Source organism: Fusarium phalaenopsidis, assembly GCF_050370095.1.
Source record: "Fusarium phalaenopsidis strain FUZ10S chromosome Unknown contig_32334, whole genome shotgun sequence".
NCBI classification, from domain to species: domain Eukaryota; kingdom Fungi; phylum Ascomycota; class Sordariomycetes; order Hypocreales; family Nectriaceae; genus Fusarium; species Fusarium phalaenopsidis.
Window position 1 is genome coordinate 174,077 of NW_028145390.1, and position 18,061 is coordinate 192,137.

The window sequence follows — 18,061 nt, forward strand, 5'->3', positions numbered from 1 at the left end:
CAGGGAACTCTCTGCGGGAATAATTCCTAGTGTCATGCTAGACATGGGATGAGCTTGCTCAAGAAAAAAAGGTTACTTTTATGGATAATTTACGTTGGCGCTACTCATGCGGGAGGGCGCACACCACATGGTGCGTGGCGCAAGCAGATGAGGCATCATGGGGGATCGATGAAGCTGAGATGGGATTGATCATCATGGATGTTGGTCGTCATGGACACAAAGGTGCTTGAATGGCAATACAGTTCGTTCTGTGCTGTTGGGGGTTGTACAAAGGCATGGCCATGTAGAACTGACCACAATGTAACCTTCTGAGCCACCACCCATGGGGTCTTGAATTACCCGGTCAACACAGCGGCGACGCATGGTATTGTTTCTCAAAGTTTGAAACAAGTCAATTTGTACAAGGCTCACCCAATTGGGGTAACATGTCTTGTGACATCACCAAGAGCAAGATCATTCAAGTAGAGTAAAAAGGTGGGAAGAAGTTGATTAATCGAGCTAATAAGGTGTAGCTGAATCGAACGAAACTACCTAAGTAACGGTGGTGGTGTGAATTGTTGCCATGTCCTTTCTAATCATCCGCTGCCTCGCGATCCCAGGGGCCGACACGACAAAGAGCTCCCCTGGATGCCTACTGTACAACCTCGCAGGGTCCCTTACAGGGCCAGAACAGCCGCGGCGAAAAGGCCGACGACGGGGACCATCTGAATGCCGGCAGCGTTGGTGACGGTGACCTCGGGGGAAGAGGTGGGAGTGCCAGAGGCAGCGCCGGTGGCGGGACCCTCGCAGTGCCCTGAATATGTGTTAGCTGATGTGCAAGAGTGAGCAATTGAGGAACATACAGTGGTCACCATGGGGCTCGCAGCCGACGGACTCGGTGGGAGAGGGGGCCAGAGACTCGGTAGCTCCAGCGGAGTGGTCGTGCTCCTCGGTGGTAGCAGCAGTGACGGACTCGGAAGTCACAGCGTCGGCGGCCGCACCACCAGAGGTGCGAGCAGCCTCGCAGTGCCCTAGAGATGTTAGATCGATTGATGTTGCAGAGGGAACAAGGAAGACGTACAGTGGTCACCATGGGGCTCACAACCGACAGACTCGGTGGGAGAGGGGGCCAGAGACTCGGTAGCACCGGCGGCATGGTCGAAAGTAGTGGTCTTGGCGTCGACCTCGGCGACGGAGGTGCGGGCAGCCTCGCAGTGCCCTGGAGAGATGAGTTAGCTTTGACGCATTGCGAGCGAAGAACAGAAGACGTACAGTGGTCACCGTGGGGCTCACAGCCGACGGACTCGGTGGGAGAGGGAGCAAGGGCCTCGCTCTCACCGGCCTCGTGGTCATGATCATCGTGATCCTCCTCGTCGGTGGTAGCGGGAGCCTTGGCGGTAGCGAGAGTGGTGCGGGCGGCCTCGCAGTGCCCTGGATTGTTAGATCATGCTGCCAGAAGGGAGGGTCGAAGGGAAAACAAACAGTGGTCGCCATGAGGCTCGCAACCGACAGACTCGGTAGGGGAGGGAGCCAGAGACTCAGCGGCCAGAACGGCGGGGAAGAGGCCCAGGAGGGCGACAGCGAAGGTGGTGGTCTTCATCTTGACTTGTTCTTTGGTGGTGTTGAGGTGTTTGAGAACGAGTGGCTTTTGTCAGAAGGAGACAGCAAGGTGAGGATGAGGATGCAGGAACAACAACGGGAGGCGGAAACGGGTGTGGAGGGAAGCTTTATATGTAGGTCGTAGGTGACGGTGTCAGTGACGGTGCAGTGGCAGCCACTGACAGCTGAAGTGTCAAGGGGGAGGGGGCGTGAGGGTTAGTGACTGTGATTCACTGCCTCTACGGGATAGCCAAGAGAAGAGATGGAGGCTGCAGCGACTGTATGCATCAAGGTTCGTGGCAATTGGGGCCTGACAAACGGTCCGCGGGCGTGGATACGAGGGGTGTCACTTGAAGCTGAAGATCGGACAAGACGACGTGGGGGGACAATGTTTGGATCCTTGGATTACAGACATTATTCGACGAGACTACGAGAAATAGAGTAGAGGCTACGGATATAAAGAGAGACATGGGATGGATGGGGTGTGAGTAGCATGCAGCGGGTTGGAATGTGCTCAACGGGAAGAGGGCAGGGTCCTTGTATGCTTATGCTGCACAAGGTTGCGAGAACAAAGAACACCGAGTCGGCCATTGGCTCCTCGGTCGAGCTTAGGGTAGATCAGAGACCGGCGTGGAGATGTCGTACAGGGAGAGACGAGAGGTTGTGAGGTCCCCTGTTGGCCCGTGGAGATGCAATGCGTGGGTAAACAAAATCGCGAGGCTTGGTCTTGGCAGGGCCATCAAGGTCCTCACCTTAAATCGACTCAAATCCCGGGCAAGCGAAGCACAAGGACCGGACCCCACTTTTCCCGCGCTTGCCCCGACCGGAAGCTCAGCTGGTGCGCCTTCCCCCACTGTTCGTGTTCCTGCTCTTGTGTGTGTGCCCCTCCACAAACGCTGGAAGCGGCGACTCGTTAAAAAGACCATCTCATGCCAAGTCTCTCAGACAAAGGAACCTCAGGCCACCGACCGAAAAACGTACCAGCAGTTGACAGAACAAAAAAAGGTTGGGCCGCTGTGAGGCTCGGGCTTTTGAGTGAAAGTATTGGATATTATCCCAGGCTGGTTTGCATGATGCAGAGCCGTCTTGTCTCTCTTCCTCTTTCATTTTTTTCTGTACGCACACCTTGAACGTCTCTCCAGGTTCGTCGTCGCTTACCCCGTCCCCCGTTGGTGGAACGGTTCACGGCTCGCGGGATACAACCGACCAGCATCAACCCTGTCAACCTTGTAACCTTGATAAACTAACCGTGGCGTCCAGGGGATAGTACATAGTCGTTTTTCCTCGAGGCCCTCTTTTCTCGCTCATCACATAAAGTCATATTACAGGCAGGAGCCTCCATATTGGGCTCTGAACTTTATGGTTGTGATCAAGGAAAAAAAAAAAAAAAAAACAGCCCACCTCAATCATCACCATGAGACTTCAGCTCGCCTCCACGGCGCTCCTCTCGTCAGCCACCCTGCTGCTTCTCTCCATCGGCCCCTTATGCACGGCTGCGGACGCCAACGAGGCCGGGAACATCAAGGTTGAATCTGCCGCGAATCAAAATGGGCCTGACGTCGCCTCCGACCTGGTTTGTCCTCTTTTCTCTTTTATCCCGTCCCCACCCTTTCACCACCACCACCACCACAACCGCAATGTCATTTACTCAGACGGCGACGACAACAGAAACAACTTTGCAACCTCAGTTAACATACACGTCATTACAGTCTGGCACCCTGAGCTCTCCTATTGAGGTGGTCCACGAAGTTGTTGTCACTCTGGAGCAGATCGCTGGAGAGCCCAACACGCCTCGCCATGTAGAGGCAAAGAAGAAGCTGATGGGCAACATGGCCAGGGATGCCGGCACCTGGAACAAGAACCACCCCAGGCATCGTCTTCTCGACGCTCTTTACGGATTCAGCAAGTACCATGAGCGCCAAAAGGTTGAGCTTGACCGATTTGAAGGCTTTTACAAGCATGTTACCAAGGCTCAGCGAGCTGTTAGTAAACTCTATGCCTGGAAATTCTGTTTGATTTTCTAACCCCTGCATGAAAATAGTTGCTTGAAAAAGAGCTTCAGTACTCTAAGAAGTTTGCCCGCTTCGATTCTCTCCTCACCAAGAACCAGGATCTCTGCAACCGTATTGTCCAGAATGCCATGGAGTATTACGAAATCGGCCAGGATGAGTTCCAGAAGCATGCGAAAGAAATTGAGGCTTCCGGAAAGACTGCCGACCGGATCTCTGTTTCTCAGGCCCTGAAGCATTATGTTCGTGACTGGACTGAGGAGGGTGCCTCTGAGAGGAATGGCCCCTTTTCTTGTCTGATCAAGACTTTGGAAGGCTTCTTCCCCGAGCGAGACGGCGTGGCGCCTATCAAGGCATTGGTTCCAGGATCTGGACTTGGTAGGCTGGGTCATGATATTGCCAGACTCGGAGGTAAGATCCATATTGCATTCTCATGATCACATCTAACAACGTGTCTAGGCTTCGAAGTGACCATGAACGAGTGGTCCATGTACATGAACCTCGCCTACCGCCTTGTCGAAGCCAACAGAGCCCGCAACTCCATGTCCTGGCACCCCTTTGTCGAGGGCTGGTCACACCACATTTCCGAAGCAGACATGACCCGAGAACTTCTCTTCCCCGATGTTGGCGTCAACGCTAGCTCAGTAGTCCTTGTCGAGGGTGACTTTACTACCGCCTTTATTGGCAAGAGGGGCAAGTTCGACGTCGTTGTCACATACTTTTTCATCGACACTGCCCGCAACCTCATGAGTTACCTCGACACAATCAAGAGGGTGCTCAAGCCTGGTGGTCACTGGATCAACCTTGGTCCTCTTCTCTACGGATCTGGCCCTTACGTGCAGCTGTCACTGGACGAGGTGCTGAGGATAACTGAGGTCATGGGCTTTGAGTACCTCGACACGGAAGAGTCTTGCGGACCTCTGACATTGCCAGAGAGAAAGGTCAGGAGCATGGAGGCTGTCTACGGATTCAACAACAAGGCCTTGACCAAGAGCGCGTACAATGCGCAGTTTTGGGTTGCCAAGAGGTCTATGAAGGACTAAGGTGTGGGCTTGGAAGGTAGATATTTCTTGTACATGTACATTTGCATCAGGTGTAGAGTGATAGACAAGGCATTTGGGATATCTTCGTATCGTACTCGTAGTGAATCTTTGTCCGTAGAGTTGCTGGCAGGGTGACTTGCCTTTGCAGGACGACCGAGAGTTTTGACCACAGCAGCAAAGAGGACGATTTTTAACCCTGTAACGGCGTTAGAACCTAAGCTCAGAACTCGGCATTGATTTTAAGCATCTGTCTTATACCAACAAAGGCCAAGACAAAGAGATGAACAGGCGGTACGTGGTGGCCTAGATGGCCTGTTGGACTAGGCTTTTGAGTTGAGAAGCTGTTCAGTTCAAACATTGGCATCTGGTCAGGTACAATGGTTCTTTCTGGTGCCAATCCCACCCATCCTTGTAGCTTTATCCTAAAAATACTGACAGTCACGCCCGCCCCGAGAGGCATTCATTGCCCAATTTTCCATCTCATTCTCAAACCATAGCTAGCTTCCACACATACTTGTCTCAGAACCTGCATCCTAAGAACCGTGCTTCTTCTTCTGACTTCATTGTACCTAATTAATAGGCGTAAAAATTTACCGCCTCGTTATCTGATGCCCTGATCTTCTTGTTCGCCCTCTTCAACACAAACTTCATCACCCAAGCCGTCGCAACAACGCCCATTGAGAAGACGATGCTCGCAATCATAGCTAGACGGAACAACGGCGCATCGCTATCCGGCCAAAGGTAAGGCGTATATACAAACGAGAGATTGCCTAGAGTATTTACAATAGCAATCGCTGCTGCTTTTTTCTCGTCCGTCTGACCGAGGGTTGCAGATGTCCAGGCGATGTTTATGTTGTTTACTCCGTAGGTGGCACCGACGAAGAGGACCATGGCAAAGTATCGTGCTCCGATGTTGTGGGTTCCAGTAGCTACTGCGAAGCCAATGCTCGCGATGAGCTTTGACATGGTGATGTGCCAGGTCCGTTCGTTGCGACGACCGGATGAGTATGAGACAAGGATTGATGTAGCCGTCGCGATGAGGAATGGGGGACAGGTAAGGACGAGGGTGATGGTGGTGTTGAAGCCGAGGGACTTGACAGCGGTGGGCAGGTAGTTCTTGAAACCATTGGCAGAGAGATGGAGATTTCCTTGCAGCGCAAAGATCCAAGTCCGGTAGTCCTTTACGGCGTCCCAGAGGCCCGACCAACTCCCTGTAGCGAGTCGTTTCTCGGTCGTGTCGCTGGCAATTCTCGAGTGGGCGAGTTCACGCTCCTCTTGATTGAGCCAACGTGTTTGGAGGGGAGCGTCTGGGAGCATGAAGAAGGCGACTACGGCGACTCCGACTGAGTGAGGAGATTAGATAATGAACTGAGATGGGGCATGGTTACTTGCCGGTGATGACACTTTGGATGAGGAAGAGCCAGCGCCATCCTTCTAGGCCGTATCGTCCGTCGAGACCAGCAAAGACGCCTGCTGCGATCAAGCCGGAAAAGGAACTCGCGAGGGGTTTCCCGTGTAGAAGATGGCCAGTCTCGTTGCTGTCTCTTTTCTGTTGTAGAAGAGACTGACGAGGTAACAAGCGCCGGAGTAGAAGGGAGCCTCGGCCATACCCAGGATGAGTCTGGAGACGGATCATCTTAGTGTGCTGTTTCTGAATAGGAGTACTGAACTTACCTGCAAGCTAGCATGCCATGGTAGTTCTTGACAACGCAGATAAGAGTCGAGACAATGGCCCACGCCATCATCCATCCGGACATGTACCAAGAGGGTCTGATGCGGGTGATCAAGACATTGGACGGAATCATGCCGGTGATGTATCTACACAAATTAGCATTTTTACACCGTATACTAGAGTTACTCACCCGACGAAGAAGATGCTGACGCAGGTGTTGTACTGGGATCCAACCATACCAAGATCCTTGTCCAGGCCGTTGAGCTTCCCATTGACGATGGCATTTCGATCGAGGAAGTTGAGAAAGTACATGATCCAAAGAATAGGCTAAATAGCTGTCAAAATAGTCACAGCTGTGCATTTTGCATGTAAACGCACCATCAAGTACATATCGAGCTTCTTGACGAGGGCAACCTCCTTTGGGTCCGTCTTGGCGTGGGACCCAAACTTGTCGTGCTGCTCCACGTCGGTAGGTTTCATAATGTCTTCTTGAAAGTCTACATGGTCAACTGTCGCTTCATCCTTGGGATTGGTAGTGTTGGTTGCTGGTTGCTGGGTCGTCATTGTGATGCTTCTGAGAAGGTGGCGATGGGGAAGATGAGGCTTTGCCCATACGCAGTGGATTTGACATTGATATAGTTCACCTGGCTATAGACGTATAGAAACTATTCAAACTCTACAAACAATACATTCTCCTAGTAATGACCCTCTCATAATAGAGACGCCATAGCTGCATTACCCCATGGGGAAGGCCTGCAACCATGATAGCGTCGCGGGGGAGCAAAACTGCGTCTACAGCCGCTTTTCCGAAGCGCCGTCTACAGCCTCAATCGATATTGAGTTCATAGGAATGATAGCCGATAACTCTTGTGAGGGAAACGGAGCGCGAGCGGAAAAGCGGCGCAAATCCGACTCGGTCATGGTGGATCCGTCGCCCCCATTGGAGGCTTTTTGCATTCTACCCCGCGTCGTGTCGGATAAAGAAGCGTCTCGCATACGATCGGCGAATCGATAGGGTAGGATAAGGTGTGAAGCTGGGATTCGTTGGGGCTGAGATTGTATGCGCCGGATAAAGACGTGATACCAAGAGTTGTCTGTCCTTTGCCGGGTCCTGCAACACCTCGGATATCATTCCGGGATCAGCGGGTCGCCGTTGGAACCGGATCTCTGAGATATATAGAGCAAAGACATTCTATTGGGAGTTGCCTTCAACATGTGCTTACCTGTTTTCGACAAGGCAGTCAGACATCATGACCATCAGACACGACGTTAACGGCTTCGAGGCGGCCAGGACGCCGCCCGTACAGTCTTTTGACCTGCAGGCCAAGATGTTTACGCTTGATGAGATGATCAAGCGGAGGGCTTCGGAGCTGCAGGATGCTCCGTTGCTCGGGTTCCCTGAAGCGGGGGTTGATGATTACAAGGAGCACAGCGCGATCGCGATTGACAGATACGCAGATGCTGCGGTCGCAAAGCTGCAGAAGTTGGGTCTCAAGTCTGTGGTGAGTATAAGCGTATTTTTGATGGTGATTGAGACTTACTGGTGTAGGATCCTACTCTTGAGAAGGCTCCTGTTGTGGGCATGCTCGCTCAGTCTGGTATTCACATTGTCATCCAGATCATCGCTCTTAACCGACTTGGATATTCTTCGTTTTTGATCTCCACTCGACTTGCTTGTCCGGCAATTACACAGTTGCTCGAGCTAGCTGACTGCCACACCATTCTCACTACACCCAACTTTCAACCAGTCCTGAAGGAGGTCCAACAGAATCGATCACTAGAGATTCTTCCTCTGCTGCAACACTCAGACTACTGCAACTACGACGCACCGAGGTTTGCTCGCGACTACAACCCCGACGCCGAGTCCCGCAAGGTCGCAGTCATCATCCACTCATCCGGCTCAACCGGTCTTCCCAAGCCCATCTATCTGACCAATAGAAGCTGCATCGCTGCATTTTCTACAAACATGGACATGCGAGGTCTGCTCACTTCGCCCATGTTTCATAGCCACGGCTTCTACGAGATTTTCCGGTCCATCTACTCTGGGAAACCCCTCTACTTTTGCAATTACAACCTGCCTTTGACGAGGGAATCTATCATCCAGATGATTGACACGGTTCAGCCCGAGATTCTTCACTCGGTTCCGTATGTCATCAAGTTGCTTGCCGAGACTGAGGAGGGTATCCGTGTTTTGGCTGGTGTTAAGCTGGTTCTATATGCTGGAAGTGGTTGTCCGGATGATCTTGGAGATCGACTGGTGGATAATGGGGTTTACCTGGTTGGCAACTACGGAGCGTGAGTGACAGATAACCAATGCTTATGGGTATGCTAACTCTTTGACAGAACTGAAACTGGTAGACTCATGAACTCGACACGCCCAGAAGGCGACAAGGAGTGGAGCTACCTTCGTTTCTTGCCCCAAGCTGAGCCTTATTGCCTCATGGATGAAGTCGCCCCTGGTCTGTACGAATGTGTTGCGCTGGACGGTCTCCCCTCAAAGAGCACCATTAACTCTGACGACCCGCCAAATTCATTCCGCACACGAGATCTCTTCACGCGACATCCAACACGACCTAAGCTCTGGAAGTACGCCTGCCGTCTCGACGATCGCTTCACTCTTATCAACGGCGAAAAAGTCCTCCCTCTGCCCATTGAAGGCCGTATCCGACAGGAAGAGATTGTCAAGGAGGCCATTGTCTATGGCGAGGGACGGAGTTATCCCGGAGTCTTGATCGTCAAGGCTGACAGGGTTGCTGAAATGTCTGACGAAGAGTTCCTCGAACGCATCTGGCCTGCGGTAGAAGACGCCAATTCTCGAGCAGAGTCGTTCTCCCGAGTTCCCAAGGAGTTGGTCATTATTGTTCAAGCGGATACGGCATATCCAAGGACGGACAAGGGAACTTTTATTCGTGTTCCCGTGTATCGCCAGTTTGAAAAGGAGATAGAGGCTGCGTATGCCGCCTACGAAGGACAAGGCGATCAACAAGGGGCTCTGTTGATTGAAGGCGAAGAGCTGGAGTCATATCTCATCCGTCAACTCAACGACAAGTGCGGCGCCAAGCTTTCTTCTCCGGAGGAAGATTTCTTTGCCTCTGGCGTTGACAGTCTACAGTGCATCCAGATGTGGAGTCTGATCAAGAGGGAGATTGATCTAGGTGGCAGACAGTCTCAGCTGGGGCAGAATGTTCTCTATGAGACGGGAAATGTGAAGCTTCTCGCTCGTCATCTGGAGAAGTTGAGGACGGGCGAGGACAGTGAGGCTGAGGATCAGTTGCAGGTTATGAAGAACTTGGTTGCCAAGTACTCTTCGTTCAACCCTCACGTTGCTGGATCTGCTCCACAGCCTGAGAAGGAGCTTGTGGTGAGTTCTATTCTTTTCGATTCACATTTCGCAGGGCTAACTGATATCTTAGCTTCTCACTGGTGTCACAGGAGCTTTGGGAGCTCATGCACTTGCTCAACTTACAGCACGCCCCAACGTGGGAGCCGTGTGGGCCATGGTTCGAGCCTCCAACGAGGCCGCTGCCTCTGACAGAGTCGACAGCTCCCTTGCGACTCGTGGATTAACCTTGACCCAAGAGCAGAGGAGTAAGGTGGTTGCCCTCCCTTGCGATCTGAGCAAGCAAGATCTTGGTCTCGGAGAGTCCAGAATTCAGGAGCTAAGCACCAAGTTGACGACGGTCATCCACAGCGCCTGGGCCGTCAACTTCAACATTTCAGTCTCAAGCTTTGAGGACCAGCATATCAAGGCTGTGCACAACCTGATTCGGCTCACTCTTTCTGTGCAAACCCCTCGACCTGCACGCTTCTTTTTCTGTTCTTCAGTGTCATCAGCAGGAGGCACACCTCGACCTGGTTCTGTCCTCGAGTCTTCTGTCCCGTCACCTGCACATGCTCAGCACACTGGATATGCCCGCTCAAAGTACGTTGCGGAGCATATCACACGAAATGCTATGAAGGATGCTGGTGCGCCGGCGAGAGTGCTTCGTATTGGACAGTTGGTTGGTGACACAAACGTTGGAGAGTGGAATACCACCGAGGGTATTCCTTTGATGATTCAGACGGCCGAGACTCTGGGTGCTCTTCCCGCTCTGAACGAGGTAAGTTAATGGTTGAAACATTATTTGCACTGTTACTAACATTATGCTAGGAAATGACTTGGCTTCCCGTCAACCTCGCTGCCAGCGCCATTCTTGACCTAGCCAACCTTGGCGCCAACACACCCGCTGATCGAAGTCTTGAGGCGGACCTAGTATACCACGTCATAAACCCCAACCGCTTCCACTGGTCCCGAGACATGCTCCCCTCCATGTCCAGCGCAGGCTTCAAATTCGAAACCCTCCCCACGAGCGAGTGGATGGACAGGCTGAGAAACTCTGACCGAGACCCCTCAAAGAACCCGCCGATCAAGCTGCTGGATTGGTTCGAGGGCAAGTACGGTCCCAAGGCTGCCTCTTCTGCTGAAAAGGGGAGCTTGGATTATCTGACTGAAAAGTCGAGGGAGGATAGCGAGACGCTGAGGAGTGTTCCAGACGTTACTGATGTCAAGTATGTTGGAATGATGCTTGGACGGTTAAAGGCACGATGGGAAGAGAACAGGGCTCGACTATAATTGATTTACTGGGTGTAGAACATGATGTTTAAATGCAAGCTATGTTACTGTCTTGATAATGCAGCAAATCCTATCTAAGTTAAATGCTAGTCTATAATGCAGTCTATTCTACTTGTGATGCATGTTGCCAGCCCGAACGGTGGATCCAGGTACTCTGCCAATGCTTAAATGATGAATGGATCCAAGTCAACAAGTCCAATTTGATGCTTAAGCCTCCTCGGAGTCATCTTCAATTTGAACCTCGCGCTCCGACAAGTGAGGGTTTCTAAGGGCCAATGCAAATCCAACCATGGGAATACAGACGCACATTCCAGCAATGCAGAGGAGTTTCTGAACCGAGCTGTAACTGTCGATGATGGCCGTTCGAATCTCTGTACCGACTGGGTAGTCAGGCACAATAGAGAATGGTGAGTTGTAGATGGCCTCTGCCAGCGTCTTGTTTGACTGAAAGTCTAGGTTTGACTTTAGAGTTCCGTATAGAGTTTGAGTCCAGATGGCGCCGGATAGACAAGTTCCAAAGGCGCTGCCGACATTGTAGAAGGAAAGATAAAGACCTGTGAGAATAGCGACATGCTCGCGAGATGCAGATGCTTGGATCGATGCTTGAGTTGGGTAGGCAAAGAATCCCCCAGCCACTCCGAGAAGAACCTGTGCCGCGATGATTCCATACTGGGAAGACTTGGAAGGGTCTCCGGGATATGCAATAAGAACGCCAAATGCAACCATGAAAAGGCATGTTCCTCCAACGATGATGAACTTGAGACGGCGAATCTTGAAAATGACGAGACCGGCAAGAACTCCAGTGATGACGCCAAAGAATGAGAAGAATGACAGGATGCGGGTTGCGTTTTCGACCGAAAAATCAAATGCAACGATGAGAACCGTGTAGAGGTAATTGCCTTGGGTATACCATGCAAAGTTAAGCAAACTCCTGACCGCCAAGGCGGACCAGACGCCTCGATCGCGAAGGAGATGAAAGGGGATAAGGGGATGCCTTGCGCCTCGCTGTTCCCAAAACACGAAAGCCACGATGGAGCAAAAGCCAAGAGTTAGAGGGAGAATGATGTACCAGCTGCGCCAGTGGCTCACTGTTCCTCCAGCGACAGTCAAAGGGGCCAGAATGAGGGAGAAGGCAGAGACGAGGGTAAGGAGGCCGACAACGTCGAGCTGGTCGAACAGATTAGATCGGCCCTCGTTAGTTTTCAGCGAAATCAGCGGCGCAGTCGCCTCGCTCTCTTTGCCGTCTTCAGTTTCCCAGGTGCGACGCTCGAGGAAGTAGAGGCAAGACAGCAAGGGAAGTGAAGCGATGGGATAGATGATTGCCCACATTCCAATACCCCAGCGCCAGGATGTCGCGCTCAGCACCGCCGAGGTGATGTTTCCGCTGATCCAAGTGTTGATAAGGAAAGGAATAGCGGGAAGATAGCTGAAAAAGACACGCGCTCGCATGGAGGAAAAGTCGGCGATGAGAACTTCCATAAGCAGGACGATGCACGTGTATCCGGCCTGGTAGATCATGGACCCGGTGCAAAACACCTCAACAGACTGCGCACTCGCTTCGATGGCAATTCCGACCGTGTACAAAATGGTAGAAATCGCAATAACCTCAAAGCGACCGAGGACGTCAGCGACCTTTGCAGCCGTCGGCTGAACCGCCACAGCAATGACACTCCTCAAGACGTTGATGGTGCTGAGGTACGAGTGCAGATGAAAGCTCGAAGTCGCGTAGGGCTGGTACGCAGAGCGCACCTGGCTCTCGAGGCCGTACGCGTACCCGACGATGAAGATGCCGACAAACAGCCAGACGCGATGAGCCGTGGTGAGGTTCTTGGAGACGACGGCCATGCGGGCGACGCCGGCGGATAGCCTCTTGTCTTGGGTGCGGCTACCGTCGCTTTCGGGTCGGTGAGGTAATAAACTCGACGAAGCCGAGGTATCTCCCACGGCGGCGCCTAAAAGGGGCGTCGCTTCAGACGATGAACTCATGGTTTGTAGTGTGTTTGTCTGATCCTATAGGGACATGGACCCCTGTTGTTTGATGTAGGAGAGAGAAAATACCCGACAAAGCGGTTCAAGGCTGAAAGAGAGTCATTTGATGGGAAATGAGGCAGCAGGGCACACAGCCTTCTTTGCCGCCTGCCTGCGTGATTGCCTGACATGGTCCTGTGACACTCAGCAAGGCGCCGACTCGGGGGCATCTGATAAGATACCCAATAGCGGCGGATCTAGCCGCAGGCCAAGTGGGGCTACCGAAGCCACTGAATTTCGGATTTGACGGAGATAACGCCGAGATCGGACGAACACCAGCTTCATCTTTTCTAGCTGTGCTGAAGAACCAGAGGGTGAGTAATACGCTTTAAATACTTTGGCTAAATGGGAGACAGGTTTCCCTCTCTTCCTCGTCTGGATTCATCGTCCATACTACTGTCTTGGGTTTGTTTTTGAGCCACTGAGGCATAGGGTGGGTTGCAATCTAGATCAGTGCTACTCGTTTATCTTCAACACAGTTAGAGTTTACACTTTAGCCTTGGCAAGTTCTTTATCAATCTCTTCGGATATGTTCAAAACATGTCGGGTGTGTAAAATTTCTTTCTTTCTCTACGACAACTCACTCACACATCGTGCACTTGTCCTCTCTAGACTAATGGCACATGTCCAACCGAGGATTTCTCGTTTGTTGACTGTTAGTTTGCTTAAGCTGTATTCTAGAAGTGGAATGGTATATCCATGGTCTTGTATTGTGCCCATCGACGTGGCTTATAAATGCCGACAATGTCAGTCGTGTATCTCGAAGTACTGGTCCTTGCATTTCGCGCAGCTATTCTTGGCCGGCTTCTTCTGGACTGTGTGGACATTGAGCACAGCAGTGAAGCCGCCAATCTCGACCGGGGGTTCGTTTACATTAAGGGACAGGGTTCCGGGCAAGAATGACGGTAGACTGTCGGAATCAGTTCCGATGACGATGGTGGGCGAACTCTCGACTTCCCAGTCGATTGAAACTGTCGAGGTTGTCCGTGGCCTGAATTAATTGATCAAGGCAAGGTTCCGAAGTGGCCGCACAAGGTCAACCAGGTCAGGCATGTCTTTTGACCACTGGCCCGATGTTGGACAATTCTAGAATCCGTCACGCCATCGTTTTGCTTGACGTGTCTCTGAAATGCGCTGAGATGGCGTTGAAGTATTATCGGAGGGCGTCGAGGCGTCTTTTGGAGTAATTATCAAGAACTGCCTGCGAGAATTTGAGGTATGGTATTGTATCTTAGAGCTGAAGTGAGGAGCAATTGAGAGAACCTCTCCCTGGGACATTTGGTGCTTCATGTCGAGGCCACGCCCTTAATTCAATAATCACTGCAATCTACCATGGGGTGGCCGTCGGCACCACTTGATTTTTGACACAGTACGCCTTGCAGGTTGCCGTACCCTGCAGTGGATGGATTGATTACATAGCACCTGGCCTTGTGGATTGATGTTGACTTGAATTGAAGTCGATAAATTGATCAATGTCGTGGAAGTCGTGGATTGATGCCCCATCCTGAAGGTCGAGCACTCCGTCCTCGCAGAGAGAGAGAGCGCATCTACTATGATATAGCATTAAATTATGCAATGACACTTGTTTCGAGATGCAGTCCTATCCTGTCGGGTCTTTGCAGCCCCTGGTTTTCCCAATTCTCCATCGCCTGCTCAAATAGCACCGCCTGCTCTTCCCCAGCCGGCATAGGATTGCCCTTTCCCCTCCTCAGTCGACTCTCCATCGTCTCAGTGAGCCTAGCCTCAACATCTGTATTATTCATCACGTCCTGCTCGAATACGTAGGATCGGGTCTCGCAGTTCCGCCATCCCGTCCCAGGGTTCAGCCATGAGTCCTCCCAATCATCGGTGAAGTAGTGCAGGAAACCGCCGTGCGTTACGAGCGCAACTTGAGGGTCTGTATCGCCTTGCTCGATGAGTTGTCGGATCTTCTGTCGGATAAAGATGCGGGCGTCGCGGGCGCGGGCTGCTATGGCGTTGCTTTCTGGGCTGTAGCGAGTCCCTAAAGCTTTCACGTTCCAGCCGTCCTTGACTAGAGAGAGATCGACGGGCCACTTGCTCTCGGCTACCACTCTGCGGAGGATTGATGGATCAGTTCCAACGTCGCACGGGTCATCCGAGGTTTCTTGAGCGTCAGGGATGGCGATGATCTCAGGGTGACACTTGCTGCTGGCCGTGAGGGCTGGTTGAAACATCAGATAGGCAGATTGGAGTGTTCGGCAAAGCGGAGAAGCAAGGATAAGAGATATCTTTGACTGGTCTGAGAGGGTCGACTTGCGCAATGCCATGTTCTGCTCTTCGCCCAAGGGAGTCAGGCGAGGATCAGGAAGAGTGTAGCATCCGGCACCAACGTTGTGAAAGCCCTGTCCATGACGAACACAATGTATCACTGGTGGCATTGTGAGATGTGTAGAAGTAGAAAAGACTTGTTTGGCAGAGATATGTAATATAGAATGATACAAAGAGTCAAGCTACTGACAAGGTCGCAGTTCATAAGATATAGACACCAGTCTGGGATTGCGAGAAATACATCCAGTACTAGACTGCTGAATAATCCTGAATTTCTACTTCGTACTGACAAATGCTTGTCTCAACACAAGTCGATAATTAGCATCGCGGATATCTCAAACCAATCAGGATGCTGGCAGATCGGTGGTAACTAACCCCACATAGGCAGCCAAGACGCATGTCGTGCATAAGCGCTATATCTACTGACGCCGTGTCTGGCAAGCTTTACAGATCTCAGGGGTTGGAATTGTAATAAGTGGTTTTCAACTTCATTAGTTTGCAATGAGAATAGCCGATAGGCCGCTAGTGATTTCCAACGGGTTATGATTTGCTCAGTTGTTAGTAGGGAACTGGACGATTAGTGGTAAGAAAGATAGATACAAAGCCACCCGGCGAGACGGCTGCGCGGAATAAGTACAGGTATGTATTCGTTAGTATCTGAATAACATTTTCAACCCTCGAGAGCTGTAGGCAGTGGACTCAGGCTACCATCTAACCTCGATTGTCCGAAAATGCACATCTTCAGGTGTTTTGATTACAAATGTAGTGACAATTTTGCCCTAAAAAAAAACGTATAAGATCTGTTGCCCTGGTCTTTTCATAGCCTGGCCACTGCTCGTTGCATATCTCTGCACATTCAGTGGCCGATATTTGACAGACAATGGCACACCCATCGTTACCTTCATCACTGCCTCAGCGGGTTCCCAGCAATACCTCAGCAACATCGACTATCCCGTCGAGAGAATGTAGCCCCAGGGCTCTAGCTCAAGTTGTTAATCCTTTACCAAACGACAACCCTCCACCGGATCTCCATGACGTTGCCGAATCCATATCCGCAGTTGACGAGTCCCTCCAAGCACGAATCGAGCGCCTCGGCCGCGAGCGACCCCCGATTTTTACAACCCGCTGGAGCGAGATAATCTTCGTCTTCAGCATCTCCATGTCCCAATTCTTGACAGAATACTTCGTCTCAGGCTTCACCGTCATCCTCCCAACACTGATCAGAGAGCTCGACATCCCGCAAGCAGCCAGTGTGTGGCCAGCGACCGCCTTCTCCCTCGTCATCGCCAGCACCTTGCTCGTCTTTGGCCGCCTGGGCGATATGTGGGGAGGATATCCCGTCTTCATGTGGGGTCTTGCCTGGCTTCTTGTCTGGAGTATAATAGCCGGGTTCAGCATCAATCCGTTGATGCTCGACTTCTGTCGGGCTCTGCAAGGGCTGGGAGCAGCGGCATTCTTACCTACCGGAGTCATGCTTATGGGGTCGTTGTATCGTCCTGGGCCACGAAAGAATCTCGTCTTTGCAGTATACGGCACTTCGGCGGTATTTGGTTTTTTCGGTGGCATTCTCATGGCAGGGATCATAGGTCAATTCACGCGCTGGGGTTTTTACTTCTGGATCGGCGCCATCCTGACGGCAATTACGCTGTTGACTTCGGTCTTGTCTATTCCGCGTCCTCACTCAAAGGACCAACTCCCAAGCAAAGCCAAAATGGACTACCCCGGCGCCATCACGATCGTCTGTGGCCTTACCCTAGTCGTGTTTTCCATCTTGCAATCAGCACACGCCCCTGCAGGTTGGCGAACGCCATATATTCCAGTCTGTCTCATACTTGGTGTCTCCTCACTCCTTGCGGCAGGCTACATCGAAACGCGAGTCTCTGCTCAGCCTCTCTTGCCAGCTTCGATCTTCACGACTCCCTGCATGAGCCCTTTGCTTTTGGCCCTCTTCCTGCTTTACGGCACCTGGGGCATCTTTTCTGTATATGGCACACTCTATTTCCAGAACATCATGTCTGCCAGTCCGTTGCAGGTGGTAGCGTGGTATGTGCCTCTCGGCCTTGCAGGCCTCATTCTTAGCGTCATCGAAGGCTTCATCTTGCACCTGGTTTCAGGACGTGCGCTGTTGATAATTTCCGGCCTGGGCGCAGTAGGGTCACAGCTTCTCATAGCTCTGATTCCGCTTGGAGGAAGCTATTGGGCATGGGTCTTCCCTGCAGTCATCTTCAGCACTGTGGGAATCGATCTGTCGACGATCTTGATGACAGTTTTCGTGACCACGACGTTTCCTACAGCGCAGCAGGGGTTGGCTGGGAGTGTTATTAATTCTGTGCTGCAGCTAGGTGTAGCTTTCGTCCTTGCTTTGACGGACGTCATCCAGTCAGCAACGGTAGACGAGGCAGGATTGGGGAAGAGTTATAAGAACACGTTTTGGTTTGGAGTGGGTGCTGCAGCCGCGAGTTTGTTGATTCTGGCAATCTGGGGGAAGGTACCTAAGGCCAGTAGTGATTTGACCGCGGATGAGAAGGCTGAACTTTTGGAAGAGGCAATGACTGAGCAGCGAAGGCAATCAGCCAACAGGGGTGGTACTCTGAGAGATGCATGATCCCACAGGTAGACCTCTGCTCATGAGTTGTTGCTAGACCGCGTGGTCTTTAACTGGCGATTACCCGGTGGTTTCTCTCATGATTGTACTAGTTACCTATATAGTCCCGGTCAGCGGGCAATGGATCTCTACCACCACCACGATAGATCATCCGAGATCGCCTTACAATCATGCAATCAACCAGTCGGTGCCTATATTCTTTAGCTTTTCGATCCAGTTCCAATT

General features: G+C 51.8%; 7 protein-coding genes across 7 annotated transcripts; 3 read left to right on the forward strand and 4 right to left on the reverse strand.

Moving 5' to 3' along the window:
- Positions 1 to 656: 656 nt before the first annotated feature.
- Positions 657 to 1,579, reverse strand: LRP88_14185 (uncharacterized protein; the record flags this gene model as incomplete). Its single annotated transcript, XM_083250535.1, has 5 exons — positions 657 to 793; positions 843 to 1,010; positions 1,061 to 1,198; positions 1,252 to 1,410; positions 1,462 to 1,579. 5 exons carry the CDS (start codon positions 1,577 to 1,579, stop codon positions 657 to 659), a joined length of 720 nt encoding a protein of 239 aa, XP_083093600.1.
- Positions 1,580 to 2,992: 1,413 nt separating this feature from the next.
- Positions 2,993 to 4,630, forward strand: LRP88_14186 (N2227-like protein-domain-containing protein; the record flags this gene model as incomplete). Its single annotated transcript, XM_083250536.1, has 4 exons — positions 2,993 to 3,151; positions 3,288 to 3,560; positions 3,620 to 3,998; positions 4,047 to 4,630. 4 exons carry the CDS (start codon positions 2,993 to 2,995, stop codon positions 4,628 to 4,630), a joined length of 1,395 nt encoding a protein of 464 aa, XP_083093601.1.
- A 573-nt stretch (positions 4,631 to 5,203) lies between these two features.
- On the reverse strand, positions 5,204 to 6,866 carry LRP88_14187 (uncharacterized protein; the record flags this gene model as incomplete). The annotated part of the gene is made up of 5 exons (XM_083250537.1): positions 5,204 to 5,973; positions 6,241 to 6,251; positions 6,305 to 6,400; positions 6,493 to 6,629; positions 6,681 to 6,866. 5 exons carry the CDS (start codon positions 6,864 to 6,866, stop codon positions 5,204 to 5,206), a joined length of 1,200 nt encoding a protein of 399 aa, XP_083093602.1.
- A 686-nt stretch (positions 6,867 to 7,552) lies between these two features.
- LRP88_14188 (uncharacterized protein) lies at positions 7,553 to 10,914 on the forward strand (the record flags this gene model as incomplete). Its single annotated transcript, XM_083250538.1, has 5 exons — positions 7,553 to 7,804; positions 7,852 to 8,597; positions 8,646 to 9,663; positions 9,716 to 10,402; positions 10,453 to 10,914. 5 exons carry the CDS (start codon positions 7,553 to 7,555, stop codon positions 10,912 to 10,914), a joined length of 3,165 nt encoding a protein of 1,054 aa, XP_083093603.1.
- Positions 10,915 to 11,121: 207 nt separating this feature from the next.
- Positions 11,122 to 12,900, reverse strand: LRP88_14189 (major facilitator superfamily domain-containing protein; the record flags this gene model as incomplete). Its single annotated transcript, XM_083250539.1, has 1 exon — positions 11,122 to 12,900. The coding sequence occupies one exon, from the start codon at positions 12,898 to 12,900 to the stop codon at positions 11,122 to 11,124; it is 1,779 nt and encodes a 592-aa protein (XP_083093604.1).
- A 1,610-nt stretch (positions 12,901 to 14,510) lies between these two features.
- LRP88_14190 (histidine phosphatase superfamily) lies at positions 14,511 to 15,341 on the reverse strand (the record flags this gene model as incomplete). Its single annotated transcript, XM_083250540.1, has 1 exon — positions 14,511 to 15,341. One exon carries the CDS (start codon positions 15,339 to 15,341, stop codon positions 14,511 to 14,513), a length of 831 nt encoding a protein of 276 aa, XP_083093605.1.
- Positions 15,342 to 16,111: 770 nt separating this feature from the next.
- LRP88_14191 (major facilitator superfamily domain-containing protein) lies at positions 16,112 to 17,836 on the forward strand (the record flags this gene model as incomplete). Its single annotated transcript, XM_083250541.1, has 1 exon — positions 16,112 to 17,836. One exon carries the CDS (start codon positions 16,112 to 16,114, stop codon positions 17,834 to 17,836), a length of 1,725 nt encoding a protein of 574 aa, XP_083093606.1.
- Between the last annotated feature and the right edge of the window lie 225 nt (positions 17,837 to 18,061).